This window comes from Scomber japonicus, chromosome 7 (assembly GCF_027409825.1).
Source record: "Scomber japonicus isolate fScoJap1 chromosome 7, fScoJap1.pri, whole genome shotgun sequence".
Classification (NCBI taxonomy): domain Eukaryota; kingdom Metazoa; phylum Chordata; class Actinopteri; order Scombriformes; family Scombridae; genus Scomber; species Scomber japonicus.
In genome coordinates this window covers 15,224,605-15,243,555 of record NC_070584.1, presented here as the reverse complement: position 1 = coordinate 15,243,555, position 18,951 = coordinate 15,224,605, and the positions used below count along the sequence as shown (strand labels likewise).

The window sequence follows — 18,951 nt, the reverse complement described above, 5'->3', positions numbered from 1 at the left end:
TTTAGAAAATGATTTGGGGAATTTCTGCTCCTCTAAATGAAAAGCTGTTAGGTATTTCTTACATACATTTTTTTTTTATCTCTGTTGTACTTAAAGCCTTTCTCTTTTTCTGTCTCTCCCTGTCTGCATGCCAGTTGGCAGCATATCTGCCCTCAGGTGTTTATTGACCAGCCCTCTCTCCTCCTTTGTATCTACCCATCTATTCATCCCTCCATCCGTTCATCCCTCCATCCGGCCAGGCTCAGCCAGTACTCCCTGGTGGTTGTGCTTTGGCAGGGCTGTGGAATGAGACTGTGCTGTGTTGTTTCTGACACCTGGCCCGGCTCAGACTGTTTCTGCCCAGCTCACTTTCATTCTTTTGTAAAACCCATCGACTGATTGGCTGCTTTCACTCAAAGCGCCATTCAGTGTGTGTCGGCTGGGACATGGAGTTGGTGGAATGCTGCTGTGTTGTACGCTGGTAACACAAGTGCAGTATCCGTTCAAAATGTTGAAAACAGGCTGATTGCTTGGCCTCTGGTATTGCTGCTTCATGCACAGAAAAATGAATACTGTATATATGAGGTATGACTGAGTACCAACATGAAAGAAACTAACATCTACTGTACTGTAATAGTGAATCTTTTATCTTTTCAAGTATAATAAGGGCTACATCTAAAAATTAAATACACAACAGAGAGCTTTGAAAAGATGCGCATCCTAAAATAAAGTGGATCGATCATATTGGGCTCCTAGATTGTTTGTTTTCTTTGGCTTCAGTTCAGATCATTTGTGTGGGTATGTTTACTCAAAAGATTTGTGCTCATATGAGGCATGCTGGTTTTGAACTGCCTGTGGGAAGTAGCCTTAAAGTCTGTCCATTCTTGATTAACAAATGTGTTTCCGCTGTCTACTTTTCTCTTTTAAGAGCTTGCCATGTGAAAAATATTTTTCCCTGACACACTGCACAGCTCTGATCACCAGCTGTGCTTATGCTTATGCTTTTATTTTTATGGAGTACAAAATTCAGAAACATAACTATTTTTTGTGGAAAACAACTCATGCAGGGCAGTGTTTCCCCTACTGACTGCTTTGGGACAGGAGGGGCCTGAGCAAAATTCGGAAGAGATCTCACCAGCCAGACATTTCTCTGTTCTCTGTTTAAGAGCCGCTGAGATTAAAAATGATCATAGTTGGTCCACCTTAAAAGTCGGTCCACATTAAAGATCAGTCCACCTTAAGTGAGCCTTTGTCAGGCTAGTCTAAAACATTGCCTCTAACTTCACTTTTACAGCAGTTGAGGAAACAACAGACAATATTTTTCTTGGTCTTGAGAAGCTGCAGCATTTATTAACTGACACACTGTAGTCTGTACTGTACATTTACTGCCAGATTGACAACTTTCTGCTAACCTTTTCCTCTGCCTTGCTTGCTTCTCACTCTCTTCACTCGCTCAACCACACACCCACATTACACACTGCCCTATTCCTTAAAGGAGCTACGTTACTCTTATAAAAGTGCTTTTCAGGTAGATGTCCTTTGAAGAATGAGGAGGCAGAGGATGACTCAAAACAGTACCACAGTAACTCAGGTGTTATCGTGCTTGCACATTGTACCAATGAAAATGATTAGTAACCCATTGATTTTAATGATCGTGTGAAATTTTAGCAGTGGTGCTCTTAATTTTGAAGCAGTGATGTGCCACCGCAGAATGAATATATAGGAAACACTGCAGGGACTTGCAGGTTTAATGAACACAATATGTTCAGTAGTAGTTCTTTTGTTATTTAAGTATGCATGTCAATTAGCTATTTCCATTTAGGCCCCATGCAAATTCCTGAGTAAGAATATCCATTCATGCAAATCCAAATTCATTTCCTGATTCAGAGAAATGCTCCACTCCAGCAGCATAGGACGGTCACCACACCCCGCTCTTATTACACATGGACAGCATACTCCACATTCAGACACAGAGCTGGGCGGCTCGCTGTTCGCTTGTTTATTCAAAGATTATTAATATTAAATGTGTTGCGTGTCCAAGCGCGCCATGTGAAAATACTTTTCTCTGACTCACAGCTCTGATCTCTGGCTGTGCTCATGACATGCAGTCGCAGAACCCCCTGAAGCACTGCCCCACTGCTACAGAGCTGAGCAGCTCACTGTTCTCTGGTTTATTCAAGGTTTATTAATATTAAATGTGTCAAGTGTCCAAATTGCACCAAGTTCGACACTGCATGTCCCTGCATCCCTAACAATACAGTCACAACGTGTGAAATAGATCAGATGAAAGATTCTTGAGATATGCGAAGGACATACATACAGACAGAGTCCTTGCTTTATATTTAAATGAACTGTACTATGAATGTAGCCTCTAAAGGTTAAAAGTGCATTCATTTATGATTCTGTTACTAACATAAAATCAAATGTGTGATGTGAAAGGGTTGCTCATAGTGCCAGAAATAAAACCTAATGCTGACTTTTCTTAAGCTGTAAACCTCAATTCTTACCTGATGCTAGATAACTGTGACCTGTATCAGTTGTCAGATTTTCATTCTCAAAATGTTGCTTTATAATAAACATCATTGAATGCATTTTTGCTCAGATTAAAGATAATGTGTCCACAATTACAAGCTGTCCATGTTTTCCGGTCTGTTTTTTCTGTTCCCTCCTACATCTTGTGTTATTTCGATATATTCAGTCAAGTTTATTTGGTTTTATAAAAGTTATGGCTACACTATAAAACAATAAATGGAAGCAGCATTTATTATATTCATAGATCAATTCATCTCAATTCAGTTCAGCTCTTGTTTGTTATGTTCAGTTTGGTTTAGTCAGGTTCTTTTTCTGACATGTGGTCCAGCACTTGACTTTTATCTGAGCCAGGTCATCTGAATTGATCTGAGGGCCTGAGGATAACCTGTTCTACAGTTTGTTTCAATTGATGTGATTTTCTTAAGGATATGTGAGCGGAGGACAGTCAATTCAGAAAAAAATGAAAAAGTGAATTAGAGGAAAATAGTCTATGTTAAGAGTTGTGTGCACCGTATCAAAACAAGCATGCTCCTGGCCTAGTGTTTGAATGTGCCTCTTTTCTAAGTTGCCGTCCATGTACAGTAAGTCATTAGATAGTGAGAACATCTCTACACTGTAACAAATTACTGTAAATTTAAGGTGGATTTATAACAGTATCTTAATGTATTTCATAATAATTGTAAAATACAATTATTATGAACGTTTAGCAAGAACGGTTAACAACTTGTTTCCAAGCCAGACTGTTACAAATCTGCCTGTTTTGTAATCGAAATGTTACAAATCAAATACAGCAAAATTGTATTCTTTTGTGTTTTTTACTTATATATGTGTTGAGATTTGTGAGATTTATTGGAAAAAATGACTGTAAAACCTTTATACTACTGTCATATACTGTAATCAAATATACAGTATTATACTGTTGAAATAAATGACAGTAAATGCACTGTAAAATAACATTAAAATACTTGTGTCTCTGCTGCCATTATTTGACTGTTATTTTACAGTGAAATTCTTTACAGTGTATGAGTTGGGCAATTTGCTGATTAAATTGTTTCCAGTTTGTGATGTTTTTTTGACTGATAAGAGAAGCTTTCCCAACTGCCAGACATGATGCTTTGGTTCATTCAGACACAGTTCAAACAACAGATGTATTTAGCAAAGGATCCTGTTCAGTCTACCTGTTAACAAAGCCAGCATATGACCAATACTTTCAGCCATTGTCTGCTGGTATCATTATCAGTCTAAAAAAATGACTGTATGAACTATATGCAGGCTCCCAATCATGTGACCTCCTTGTTATATTTCCAGTTAGTCTAGTTGCACGCATTGACGCAAAAGCAGGATGAAGTCAAACAGACAAAATAACTGAATTCAGATGAATATACAGGGAAATGATTGACATACAGTAGGTTTATATGGTGTGTAGTGTAGTCCTATAGATTTCTTTGCAGCTATTCAGAGTGGTAAATGACGCACATTACAAGTGCATGAATCTATTTTTTCTCTCTCTTTCTCCACATCTATTGCTTTTTTTCCCCTCACTGCCCTTTCTACACACACAGACATACACAGCATACATGTATATCTCTCCAAATACACTAAGATGCTAAAGCACACCACCTACACACACATGCATACATTAATACATGTATAATGTGATGAGGCTGTCCTTGGAGCAGAGCTGTGTGCCTGGTGATAGCTAGTTCATGAAGTCATGATGAGACTGTCTGTAACTGACAGACTGGCTGATTTTGTGTGCGTGTGTGTGTGTGTGTGTGTGTGTGTGTGTGTGTGTGTGTGTGTGTGTGTGTGTGTGTGTGTGTGTGTGTGTGTGTGTGTGTGTGTGTGTGTGTGTGTGTGTGTGTGTGTGTGTGTGTGTGTGTGTGTGTGTGTGTGTGTGTGTGTGTGTGTGTGTGTGTGTGTGTGTGTGTGCGTGTGTGTGTGTGTGTGCTTGCGTGAGCCTTTGTATGAAGGTGTATACAGCCCTGTCAGTCATTGCATTACCCTCCATCACCCCTTTGCTGTCTTTTTTTCTTCCCTCTCCAGTATCTTTAAGTAGCAGAAACATGTGTTAGTGAGGATAGAGGGATACAGAGAGAAAACAAGATAGACAGAAGGAAGGGAAAAACTGAAAATATTAAAGTAACCAAGAAAAAACACTGAAGAGAAATAAAAAAAAAGGGCAACTGAGGAAAAAGTAAGGAGGATGAATTAAAATGGAGAGAAAGCAAGTAATATAGAAGAGTAAAAAGATGAGAGAAAAAGACACAAAGTCAGCGAGGGAGGATAGAGAGAGAGAGAGAGAGAGGAGGAGGAGGAAGAGGATGAATAGGGTAATAATGGCTCAGTGTGAGAGCTGTTGTAGGAAAAGAGAGAACGGCTGAGTGAAGAAGGGAACAAAATGAGGCTGAGGGCACTCAGACAGATAGAATTAGACACACCGCAGAGGTTCAGTGTGTGTGCGTGTGTGCGTGTGTTTGTGTGTGTGTAAGAGACACAGTGAGAGAGTGTGTGTGCGTATTTGTTATGCTTGTGGTGTGTGTGTAGGCAGCTGTATTTTGTGGATGGTGACTAGGTTTCCTACGTGTGCATGTTGTGTGTGTGTGTGTGTGTGTGTGTGTGTGTGTGTACGTGTGGACGAGTGAGTGCAAGGAACAATGTAAGGGAGGATGCTATTCACCATTTCCAGACCAAGAAAGAGCATCTTTATGGATTTTTCGAGTTTTAGAAAATGGACAAATGTAATGGCACTGAATAGCTGACTGTGACAGGTGGAGAGGTTTTTGTGAATGTGTGTTTGTTTGCTCATACAGTATGTTTGTGTGTGTTTGAGAGTAAAAAGAGAGAGATAGAGGAAAACTGAAGTGGGTAAGAGCACATGAGGCTGAGCTAAATGAGAGTGTGATGGTGTTAAAAGACCAGATGATGACTGGAGCCCTTCCCTCACATTTCTCTTACTGTCGTCACTGACAGAAATCCTTGTTCATTAGAAAGGTGTTTTAATGCAGCAAAGGCTTAATGTGCTGTAAAGGTGGATCATATGCTCTGTGTTCATTATGTGCTTATTATCTGACAATATGTGACATGATTGTATATCCCTTTCTCACTCCTTTCGTCTCTCTCTTTTCTGTTACAGGCGGAGATTGTCAAGCGTCTCAGTGCCATCTGTGCTCAGATCATCCCTTTCCTCTCTCAAGAGGTTAGTGTCACCACTGCCTGACAAACACACACACATACACACATACACATACACACATATATATACCCCCCCATACACATATATGTGTGTGGGGGGGTATATGTATCACTTTTTTTAGCATTTAGAATAATACATGATTCAGGATATACTGCATATAACAAAGCTTTTGTAGGAATAGTTCAACATTTCAGGAAGTATGCTTATTTTAAATGAGAAGATTGATACCACTCTGATATCTGAATGGTTCATATGAAGCTCCTGCCATCAGCCAGTTAGCTTCGTTTAGCACAAAGACTGGAGTGTGTTACTTTAGAGATGGTGTTAGACAGATTTTGTTAGCTTTGGACAGAGCCAGGCTAGCTGTTTCCCTCTCTTTCCAGTTCTGCTGAATAAACTAAATGATGCTGGATCCTATTTGTTGCCTCATGTTAATTATTTTGTTGGCACAATGAACTTTTGGCACAAAGTAAAAGTGACAAAATGAATCAGAATGAGGATATGATTTGTGTCTTGTGCAATCAGATTCATCAAAACAAGTGAGCTAAATGTCTCTCTTGTACAACACCATCATTTCATGTGCTTCAAGTGTTTATATGTTTCAATCATAAACATTTTAATTCCAGTTTACGCGTACAGAAAATACAGTTTACTTCACTGCCTTATGATCAAATCAGCTTTCCTGCTTTAAGGAACATCTCATCAGCTGATGATCTGCTGACCTTTATGGTATATTTGGTCATGTGCTTTATTTGAACCAAATGATCTATTGAAGGTCAAAGGGAGATATCTGTGTTACTGGAAACAATACAAAATACTTAGTGTGGCATTGTAATCTTCATGACCTCAGACTTAAAGCGTAATATAGTTTTTTTTAAAGCATCTGTATCCCATTATCTTCCAAGTTAACACAGCCAATTCTAAAAAATTAAATTTGTGCCTTCTTATCGCTCAACAGCATTATCATCATTTCTGCATGTGTGCTTGGCCCCCATTAATTTCTCCTTAAAGCTAGCTATATTTTAATTTATGACTGCTTAATATGACCAAATTAAGTAAGAGGAGCAGGACTATAATTGATTTTAAATATATTGTTGTGTTGTTTCTCTGACCATGAGCATGACAACAAAACTGAATAAACTGGAATGAATCCTTGGTATCTTAGCTTTATTCCACTGTGCATGTTTGTGTAATCTTATGTGTGAAGTGTATGTGTGCACTGTACCTGAGTGTGCGCTGGTTTTATGTGTGAGAGCTGGTGAGTAGGAGTACAAATCTACTTTTTGTCTGAATGTGAGCGTGCACTGATGAATGTGCATCCCCGAAGACAGGAAGGTCATAACTCAGTTTGATCAATATTGACACTGCTTGTCTGTGTGTGTGTGTGTGTCTCTGTGTGTGTGTTTGTCACACTGTCACACACACATACATGTTTGCAGTTGTGTGACTGATTACACTGGGATTTTGTGTACACAGAACTGAGATTGGAGTTAGTGTGTCTTTGAGCATGTAAGTGCACAGACCTCACAGTTCGTTCCTTTTGCTTTGTGTTACTTTTATGTTTATGCATCTTGTACAGAGTATACATTTTTAGTTTTACACCTTTTTCCCTGACAGCACATGCAACATACATTAGATTTACACTATATACTGTTACATACAGCATGGATATTAATGTACTCTAACCTTTCTTTCTCTTTACTCTCTTTATCTGGCATTGTGTGTGTATGTGTGTATGTGTGTGTGTGTGTATGTGTGTGTGTGTGTGTATGTGTGTGTGCAGCACCAGCAACAGGTGGTCCAAGCAGTGGAGAGGGCCAAGCAGGTCACCATGGCTGAACTCAATGCCATTATTGGGGTGAGTCATCTCCATTCATCATGATGACACACATGCACTCATATCAAACTAAGGATATTCCACCCATTCTTGAACCGATCATAATTATCATTTGTAGATCAGACAAATTGATCATCAGAAGTATTAATGTAAGCGTCACTCAAGGTGTTTATGTTGCTCTTTGGACTTTTTTGGACTCCAGATGGTGATATTGATCTCGCTAAATCGAGATTCAGTCAGGCAGGGATTATTTCGCTACTGAATGCTGTGAACCTTTGATGCCGATGCCATGCTATGAATTAATGCGGGTAATGGAACATTTCAAACTGTTTTCTAAATAAAGGTGGTCCTTTGAGGGATTATTTTTCGATGCATCTGAGTTTTATGTATTTTATGTCCACAGAGTGAGCTGGCCTTAGAGTCAGATATTAAGTAGCATCTTATCCAGTTTTAAACGTGCAGTGTGTAGAATTTAGTGGCATCTAGTAGAACGGACTTAACAGAAATGGAATGTAATATACATAAGTATTAGACTAAATACTACACACTGCACCTTTAACAGCAAATACAAGACTGAGTGAGACTGTGTTCCAGTAGTGTAAAATCAGGTATATTGGAAGTGTTAGCTGTAAATGTGATGTTGTGCCCTGTTGATAATTTCAGAAGATGTAATTGAATATGCCAAGGATTAAGAATTAATCAGCAATTACTGCTCTTCACAGGCTGCTTACACTTGGCGAAATTAGTAATAACAGTCAAGAAGAAGAAATAAATATGACATCCTAAAATGAGTAGTGCTTAAACATTGTTAGTCACTCTTGAGGGAGACAGAAAACTGCGATCATTATCAGGTTGATCAGTTCTAGTGAGATTATATTTGAACTGATCATTGGTTACATTACTGTCCAACAATAATACAGTGTACCATGTTTGGACTCTCTCAACATGCTTAAACATAGAGCTTCACTCAGAACATCCGTGCACATGCATTCAATGTTGCAAAAACACTAACACTAACATATTATACAAAAGCTTATCTACACATATGGATAATGTCCATACACACACACACACACACACATACACACACACATGATGCTCTTAAGTGCCACACTGGATGGGGCTTTCCAAGGCTTGTCAGAGCACTGATCACATTACGGTCTACTTAAAACCCTTTGTTCCTCCCAGCACTACAAACACGGTTGTCTCTAAGGTGTGTGCTTGTGTGTGTGTGTTTGTAGGTCTAACACACCGGCTTGACAAAACAGCACACGAAAACACATCATAATGCTCCCCTCAGGATAATAGCCTTTCTTTATCTGTAGCTGCTCCTTTGCTCTCCATCCTCATTGTTTTTCTTTTTCCTATTTCTTTTTGTCTTTCTGTTCATTTTCTTTCGGGATTTTCCTCATCCCTTCTCTTATAATCTTTTATCATTCTCTTCCTCCTACTTTGCCCCTGTCCTCATTTCTCCTCTCCCATTGTTTTTACCATGTCTTATCTTTTCTCTCTCTCTCTCCGCTGCACTCTCCTTCCCTCCTGCACTCATTTACTCTCTCTCCCTATCTCCTGCCTTAACATTTATCTCTCCTTCACTTTCCATTGCTTCCACCATGATTTCCCTCTGTTTCTCTCCATCATTTACTCTGTAACTTAAACATTTTCTTCCCCTCTCATTCACCCTCTCTGTGTCCTGGTCTTTTGTCTCTTTTCTTTCTACTGTCTTTCTTCTATTATCAAACCCATTCATTGCTTCAATATCTTATTCTTTCTCTCTCTCAATTAACCACCCACCCCCACCCTCAGTACCTCAGCACTGTGTATACCTAACTGTATCCAACATCTACCTCATGTAACATATGCAATAAGTGCCACATGTGCAATAGACTGTGTATGTGTGTGTGTGTAATTAGCTCTTAAAGTATTTTATTGTCTTTATGTATAATATTTATTTTGACTTTTTATTACACCACGGGAAGAGATCCCAAACCAATCTCGTTGTGACACCTGTTGTACAATGACAATAAAGGATATTCTATTCTATTCTATTCTTATTGCTTTCCATTTTACTTTCCTTGTCAATGTTGATAATTCAATTTCCTTCTTCGCCCCCTTTACTTTCCTGCATTCTTGTCCTTGGTGTCTATCTCTCTCACCTCTTAATCCACTAATCTCTTTAACATCCTATCTTCCTTCATCTTATTTTCCTTTCTCACTGTTGAGCTCTCCATGTGGATTTAGTTTCATTTACCTTCTCCCTGTCTCCATCTCTCTCGGCCCACTGTTTTTCAAGCAAAACTCCCACTGACTCTAACTTTTTTCCTCTCTCCTCCATTGTTTTTTTTGTCACCTGCTTATTTTATATGCTTCTCTTCTTTGCCCTGTTTTCTCTAACCACCCACCCCCTTGTATGACATCTTCCTTCCCCAACCCCTCCATCCCCGTTCCCTTCTTTCCCTGTGGCCACAGCAGCAGCAGCTCCAGCACCTGTCTCACCATGCCCCTGGCATCCCCCTGACGCCACACCCATCAGGCCTGTCCCTGGGTGCGGGAAGCTCAGGGCTTCTGGCGCTCACCGGGGCCTTGGGGGTCTCAGCCCACCTTGCCTCTAAAGATGACCGCAACCACCTTGATGCTGAACATCTCCGAGGTAAAGAACTGTGGAATTTGAACCCTCAGTTTTGTCTCTAAATACAGATTTAATTGCTATGGCATGGTGGACTCCTAGTCAGGATGAACAGGAGGTAACACCGACATTAAGTCGCTATGGTCTACTAATAAAATCACATCACTGAAAACATATAATACATCAACAACGGCGGCTCTGAAAATAAACTAGGTCATCTTTTCTTATGCTGTGACGTAAAGTCGGTGCCAGCATGCTGTCATTTACTAGAAGACAGTAGAGCCACCATTTAAACACAGTAGAGAGTTCATAGTAAAGCAACCCTGGTTTAAACTGGAGAAACAGTAAAGAACTTTATTGGGGCAGTTTTGATTGATGGTACTGTGGAGGTTGTTGCATTAAAGGCACTGCAGCCCTGACAGTATATGGTAGTAGTTGTGAAGTGAAAATCAGTGTACTTGATTTTGTCTCAGGTTAGCACACGCAAAATGTTTCATCGTTGAAAATCAATTCTCCTGTTGAATATTTTGAGAAGATGTTTAGTGAGTTCAATACAAGTAGGTCAGAGTATCAGACTCCGGGCAATCATCCAGAATGAAACCATCAGATTTCACACATGCAAAAAATTCTGTTATTGATAAAAATGTTTATATCTCTGCTTGTACTATAGAGAGAAACCCTGAAAAGCTGCAGACTAAAAAACAGTTAATTTCTTATCATTGTAGAGAAAATAAAAAGCAAAGCAACGCTTTATGTAATTTGTGGCATGCATCATTTCTGTAATTTGTTGAGTAACTCACCATTTGGACAGAATTTGAACTTCAATGTTTAGATTGCTGTCATAATATGGACAGGCACATTCACAGCGCTTGTGTAAATGCAGGAGGAACGCTTTCTCCCAATGAACTTTCATTCACCCTGATAGAATATCTTATCTTAGCACTCTGTTTCAGGCACAGAGCCAAGAGACTTTCTCATGAATAAACCGAGAGCTAAAAAGAAAGAAAAAAAAAGGAATGAGTGAGGGTAGAAAGGAAGAGAGATAAAGTGATCAATGTGTAAATCATCTGTATGAGAGCTTATGCATGTCTGCAGCTGTGTGTGTTTCTGTTCTTATATACAAGAGAAAAAAAGAGTGAAAAGATAGTGGAAAGAGGCAGCAGGGGAAGACAGCAAGCTTTGTCTGGATGGAGAACAGAGAGAGGGAAAGAGAGAGAGGAGACTGGAGTCACACACAATAGTGGGTCTGTATCTTTATTAGAGAGTAGCAGTCATAGTTCAGCCTAACCTTGGCTGACTGGGGGACTGTTGTTACTATTATCAGGACTGACGTCAAACTTTTTTTCCCCCCCCTTTCTCCTTTCCTCTCTATCTAACTTTTTTCCTCTACTCTGTTCTCTTTCCTCCCCTTTCTCCGCCCCGTCCCAGAGGGAGCACCCAGCAGGGTGAGTAGTTGTTTGTGTGTGTGTGTGTGTGTGTGTGTGTGTGTGTGTGTGTCTGTGTTTGTGTGTGTGTGTGTGTGTGTGTGTGTGTGTGTGTGTCTGTGTTTGTGTGTGTGTGTGTGTGTGTGTGTGTGTCTCTCTGTGTGTGTGTGTGTGTGTGTATGTTTGTGTTTGTGTTTGTGTGTGTGTGTGTGTGTGTGTGTGTGTGTGTGTGTGTGTCTGTGTCTGTGTCTGTGTGTGTGTGTGTACATTGATGTAAGTGTTGTGTATACCCACATTTCACTGTGTGTGTGTGTGTGTGTGTGTGTGTGTGTGTGTGTGTGTGTGTGTGTGTGTGTGTGTTTGTGTGTGTGTGACAATGATAAACTGAGGGAAATGGAGAAGCACTGTAAAGTGGCCTCTAAAAAAGGCTGTGTATTGCTGGAGCTCTGCCAGGAGTAGAACAGCTCAACACTGGCACAATAGCTGCTCAGTGCTATCAACCTTGAGCTTCTCAAGGTTTTCTACATCACACTAACATCTGAGCTCACAGCATTTTGCTGTTATCTGGAAGAAAGTACAAACTGAGTGAATGGATGAACAAGCAACTGTTTGTTTATCAGCATCACAAATGGTCTGATAATCTAGAGGACTTACAGAACAAGTGAAAAGATTAAAACTCAGTTATTTGCAAATACTTCCCAAACCACTTCAGTTAGCGTCTGTAAAAATGAGCTCGCTCAAAAATGTTTACTTGTATTATGCATTCAGGATATAAATATATATTTATCAGAACTGAGGTTGCTAAATGATGTCAAAGAACCGTCAGACATTACTTAACAGATCATGAACCACTAACACCTATTTCATAAGATGTTTCCCAACAGATTATTTTCTGCAATGTTGTTTCTTAAGTAAGAGTAACACTGCATAATTGCCAATGCTGCAGGAAAGGTGAAGGCTAAAGAGCAAAGAGTCAAATTTGTTCAAATTAGTCCTTGGTGTGTATTTTGCATCATGAATGGATAAACGTTCTGAACACTTCATGGCTAACAGACTTTGTTGCATGTATGTAGTATGATGCTTGTTCACCATAAAGAGCCTCATGTTGCTGTTGTCCTACCACTTTTAACAGACTGAAGAACTTACCTTGACCTCTACCAAAAAAATATGCATTTACAGTCTATTTCAGTGTGATTCCAACTTTGTTTCCTATTGAAACTGTGTATTAGTAGCTAAAGAAGATGAAACAAGAATCACTGGTGACATCTCCTTTTGATGTATTTCTTCTAAAAAGATGGTGTGTGTACTGATACATTAATATGACTCATTAAGTTGGAGGCAGGATGCTTTTTTGTACGAGAGACTGACGTACTGTCAAATAATCCAGATTCAGCGCTCCTTTAAATACGTTTTAAAGTGAGATGTGAGAGGATGGTGTCTTAGGTTACTGTAATTGATGGGTTTAGACAATATACAAATTCATCCTGCTGTGAAATGTATGAAAGTGTTCATCAGGTTTGTAGTCCCTGTTAATCGCCTGGAGAATTAATGCAGTGCAAATGGGCTGATTGAAATTCAGTGGACGTCTATGGCTTGTCCTGTTCTCTGTGGATGCAGATTTCTCTTCTTTATGGAAGCTGTATGAACACTTCCTTACTGTACTGGCTGCAATGGACAGCTGGCCTTCATCAGTGTTACTGTTGATAACACAGACAGATAGAGAGAGAGAGAGAGAGAGAGAGAGAGAGAGAGAGAGAGGAGAGAGAGAGAGAGAGAGAGAGAGAGAGAGAGAGAGAGAGAGAGAGAGAGAGAGAGAGAGAGAGAGAGAGAGAGAGAGAAGAGAGAGAGAGAGAGAGAGAGTGAGGTAGTGTGTGTGTGTGTGTGTGTGTGTGTGTGTGAGAGAGAGAGAGAGAGAGAGAGAGAGGGAGGAGGGGGTCAGAGGGAGATGGAGAGTGAAATTGGAAAAGCAAAAAGAGAGGCAGACTAAAGAAGGAGGGGAAAAAAACAAGAAAAATAGGCAGTGTAAGGTTGTTAAAAAAAAATACCAGCAGGTCTTTGTTCTGACTTTTATTGCTAAAATGAAAATGATTTAAGAGTGCTACTGACTTAACTTTCCCTCCCTCACTCTCTATGTGCAGTGAAACCCTTAGCATAATTTAATTGCTAAACACAATGCTGATTGTTAAGCACCAGGAAAATATTTCTCTCCTGAGTTGAGGTTTGTGCTGAACTTAGCCAAGCATTACAGCGTTTGAGAAGGGAGGGGAGGGCGGTGAAAATGCAGGGGAGAGATGCATATCAATTGCCATTTGTCGAAAGGGGGGGGGGGGGGGGGGTGGCGGCTCTGCAGCAGTAAAACATCTTGGAATTTTAAATGGAGGGGAAGAAAGGGACAGGGAGAGGAAGCCAGTAGAAGAGCAGAGAAGGCGGAGGAGGAGAAGAAGGAGAAGAAAGAAGAGAGGGAAGTTTGTTGAGCTGCACTGAGGTCCATTGTGTGGTTTCTGCTCTCCTCTTTCCAGCGCTCCTTCCTGTCGGCCCCGTGGGCTCCTTCCTGTGTGACTCATTGGTGTGTTAAACCTCTCTGTTCTTGTCTTCCCCACAGGGGGACAGAGAATGACAAGTGGCCTTCACCGAACCTCTGGCCCCTGCCCCTACGCAAAAACAACACAATGCTTTGATCGGCTTTTCACAGCACCAGGCCAGGCTGTATTGTAAATATGCCTGCACAGCTTTATTGCCCAATAATGAGAGTCATATTTTACATGAGGACTGGTGTGTCGAGGGGAGAGCGCTAATTAGCTTTATAGACTGCTTCTAAGACTAGGTCTTAACCTGTCCTGCTTGCGTCTGCTGTTCCTGCTATCTGCTTGTGTGTGTTTGTGTTATCATATGTGTTTGTGCATTTATGTGCTGTCTTTCAAGTATGCTTTACTTTGTGTTTATGTGAGTTTATGTCTTTAGAGTGACTGTATATGTGTGTGTGTGTGTGTGTGTGTGTGTGTGTGTGCACGTGTGCGCATTTATCTATGGGATTTTCTCCACATTATGACCTGTACATTGGTAGAATCGGATATGTTAATCTTTTGCTAGTTACTGTGTCTAATGTGCATCTCGATGTCTTCACCCAAGCTTTCATCACCTCTCCTTACTGTGGTAGTTTAATCCAGTCTGAGTGTTCATCACTTGTATTTGTGCTTATGTCTCCTTCCTGCAGAGTAAGTCAGTGTCATCAACAGACAGTCAGCCCACCGAGGAGCGTCAGGGCCCGTCAGGAGGCTACTCCTCCTCGCAGGGAGGAGCAGAGGCCAAGAGGAGGCGCTGTGATGACAAAGAGTCCCTCCCGTCACACTCATATGTACGTGTTTGTGTTTGTATGTGTCCCTGTCCTTGTAAGACGAGATGAGCCCTAAATGATGCCTGAGAGCAAGACACAGTGCACACAGGATATAAGGAAAAATAGACATAAATATTACATGTAAACAAACAATAAACATATAAACATGCAGCAAACTATTTGAATTATTTAATGCCATTAGTGCACATGTATGTATCACATTTGCAGAATATATATATATAGACACACACACACACACACACACACGCACATATTCAGTATATGGTGAAGACACAATAGCATTTGTGTGTGTACGTATGACATTGCCTATGACATTACAGTCCACACTAGGGTCGGGGGCCGCAGCCAATTAGAGTCGTGTTTGGTTTGGATGGGTCCAGTGGGGAAAAGTAGGGAGCCAGAGGCGATGTAATGCCAGAAGAGAGATGGCCAGGGCAGATAGCTGTAATGAATTAGATGGCTGTGTGTTTGCAGTCTGGAGGATTGATTGACACCGCAAGTCTGTCTGTGCAAGACGGCCTCCAGCTAAATCAGTTTGGCATCAACAGCAACAGTCCAAATCTTCCCATTAGTTTAGAGCGAGAACAAGCACGGATAGTTTCCACTTTCTAAATGTTTTTCCTCTCTTTCTCTCTGTCGAGCCACATTACATCTTCCATTTCTCTCTGTTCGCCTTTTGCTCCTCTCTATCGGTCCTTGCCTCTTTATCAGCCTCTTTCCATTTCTCTTCTTTTCCCTCTCACTATCTGTTTTCATTTTTGTTCCATCTCTCATTTCTCCTTTTTCTCTTTTTCCTTTGCTGTTTCTCTCTCTCTGGCTTTTTCTGTATTTTTGTTTGAGGAATAGGCTATAGACATAGCCCTGTTTTGGGTCTGTATAATTAGGTACTGATGTCACTCCACACTGATGTCAATAGGAATATCAGGCCATGATCACATCAAAGCGCTGTTGCCATGGTGACTAAGTGCCATCGTTCTCACCCCAGAAAAAGGGAGCTACAGAGAGAAAGATGGCTGGGAGAGCGAAAATTTGCCGTAGATGGAGAAAGAGCAACTGTGTGTGTGTGTGTGTGTGTGCGTGTGTCTGTGTGTGTATGAGACAGATATTGAAATAGAGTTTCTATGAGGAAGATGTTTGATGAGAATATACTGTATATGATATACAGTATCTCTGTGTTAAATGTAGCATGGTGGACAGACAGTGGAAGGAAGCAAAGAGCAGCCAAGGTTATTGATATATCGATCTGTGTGTGTGTGCATGTGTGCATTAGTGCATGTTTCCATCTTTATTATAAAAGTTGAGTATGAACACATATTGAGAGATCATACATTTCTACTCAGCTTATGTGTTCTCTGCCCCGCAGGACAGTGATGGAGACAAGAGTGAAGACAATCTGGTTGTAGACGTCTCCAATGAGGTAAGTTCCTATCTCTATTATTTAAACGGTCTTTGACATCCTCATATTTTAGTAGCGCTGATCCATTTAAATATGTACATTGTATCCAGTGGCTATGTGTAAGGTATTGATGGTAGTTATGAAAACCGAGAATTCTCACAAAATCTGTGGTTCACCTTAACTCTACTCAGCTTTTAAGCATCTTTCAGATACAAAAAACTTTACCAGACAGACAAAATGGAACATTAACAGCTCAATAGCCAGATATTTTACTGAGTTGTTCATGGAGACCAAAAACAAAAGGCAAGAAACTTTTATTTTTTAGGCAACCATTTGCTAACAAGTGGGTAAAGAAAATCAGTTATTGTAGGTTTAAAATACAGTGAAAGCTCTAGTTCATCTTGTTGTGTGTATTCAATACCATTAATTCCAATTTTTTTTAAACTGCACTGTGGATGCATATGCTGTTCTTTACCTGAATTACTTCCAAAAACAAACTTGACAAATCATGCTTGATTATTGAGAATCTATGAATCAATGACATAAAGTGAAAAAGACCAGTGGTTTCACATTACTAAAAGGCCAGTCTTACGTTTGGGGTAATGCTGCTTTCCCAGTATGGCTTACTTTCTGTTTTTTGACTGTTTAATGGCCACTTTTCTAAAAATTCATACACTGGTAAACACTAGTCCCTGCTTTGTCCTTATGCAAAAGTCATACATCCCACAGAAGAAATAGCTAATATTTAAATCACAGAATAGGTAAGGTCACCATTTTTCTTCTGAACTCAAAATATTCAAACTGTTTACTCACAGTTTTTCATGGAAACTCTCTCACAGAAGTCAGTCTTCCACACATCTCCTCACAGCCACGTCTTTGTGTAAGAGCTGTACATCTCTGTTTAAGAAAATATCTTTGATTTCCCTATGAAGCCACAAATTACAAGCAGCTTTTATTCGGCAGAAGCTCTCTGACACTGTGCTGCATACCACACATGAATAAAGCATGTTACCAGCGTCAGGAGGACCGGTGTAGCTTTCAGGATAACTATAAATGTGCCTGCCACAGCTTGGAAACACCATCCGCCCTCTGCATAACCTCATTGTTGATCAATTTAACACAATTATCCTATGTGTGTCATTGTCTGTATGTGTGTGTGTAAAATAGTTATTTTTTTCATTCATCATGATTTATATTTTATGTCACATTATTTAGTTCTGTTTTCTGCCTCATAAAGTTTCAGGCTTGCTTTGATATTGTGATGGTCCTGAGTCACTGGTCACATGGCAGAGTTTTAGAGAAAGCTGGAAGTGTGTGTGTGTGTGTGTGTGCGCGTGTGTGTGTGTGTGTGTGTGTGTGTAACTGAGATTTGAAACGAGTCAGCAGGTACGTAGCAAATTCAGCTTTCCACAGCAGTTTCCTTGTAAATAGGAAGAGCTTCTATGTAAGCTCATTATCAGCCACCACTGTTTGTGTTCTCTTCTTGCAAACACACACACACACACACACACACACACACACACACACACACACACACACACACACACACACACACACACACACACACACACAAATTCACAAATACTTAGTCTCTAACTATCTCTTTTTATCTTTCTCTTCTGTGTATATTTTTGTTCTTCTTCCAACCTCCTTGAAGCCTCTCTCTCAGTTCTCTCCACTCGCTTTTTACTTTCACTCCTTCTTTCCCACTCCTCTCACCCCACTCCACCTCCTCCTTTTCTCCCTCCCTTCTCTCATTAGATAACCACAGTCTGGTTCATTTAATATATGCAAAGCCGTTTATGCCCCTGGAATATTTTAGTTCTTTAAATACTTCATGCAGTGTACCAAAATATGTTTTATCTAAGCCTTCTGTATTTTGATATTGCACACAAAAGCAGAACCGGTCTCTTGTGTGATTTGGAAACTAGTACAAAAGCAGAAAGGGGAAAAAAAAGTGACAAATATGGGTAATGGTAGAAAAAGGCAGGGATGTTCTCTGGTGAATGGTGCATGTGTGTGTGTGTGTGTGACTTACGGTAAGTCCTTTTCAGGGAGACACACCAGATTCAAGACAAGTTGATTGGGGACAGCTTATATAATTGTGGACAAAAGTCATGTTCCCAATTGGTAAAATGCTGATTTCCGGATCAGTGGTTAAGGTTAGGTCTAGGCAAGTAGTAGTTATGGTTTGGGTAAGTCTCCAGGAAATGTAATGTAAGCCTATGTATATACCTCAAAAGTGACTCAAGTAAACGTGTGTGTGTATGTGAGAGAGAGAGAGAGATAGAGAGAGAGAGAGAGAGAGAGAGAGAGAATGTACATGTGTGTGTTTGAATGTACATGTAAGCATGAATGTTTATGCATTTTTATGTTTTTATGTACATATGAGTGTGTATGTGTAAGGCATGTGAATGGCTTTAAGTGTGGTTGTTTGAGTAGATGATCTTGTGTGTGTGTGTGTGTGTGTATCTAAGCACTAAAATGTCTGTGCTGATCACTCTGACCCAGTGAGAAGTGCTTACGCCAGCACTCTTTTTCTGGGGGAGGCAGCTCTGGCTCAACAGTGGCTCCAGTGATGAAAGCAGTCTGTAAGAGCCACATTA

At 40.3% G+C, this 18,951-nt stretch overlaps 1 protein-coding gene across 1 annotated transcript in view; it reads left to right on the top strand.

Moving 5' to 3' along the window:
- tle2b (TLE family member 2, transcriptional corepressor b) overlaps positions 1–18,951 on the top strand; it is a 78,186-nt gene that overhangs the window by 48,335 nt on the left and 10,900 nt on the right. The window contains 6 exon segments of the mRNA XM_053323177.1: positions 5,648–5,710; positions 7,491–7,565; positions 10,014–10,194; positions 11,599–11,615; positions 14,809–14,949; positions 16,313–16,366. Of these exon segments, the coding sequence (XP_053179152.1) occupies positions 5,648–5,710; positions 7,491–7,565; positions 10,014–10,194; positions 11,599–11,615; positions 14,809–14,949; positions 16,313–16,366 (531 nt within the window).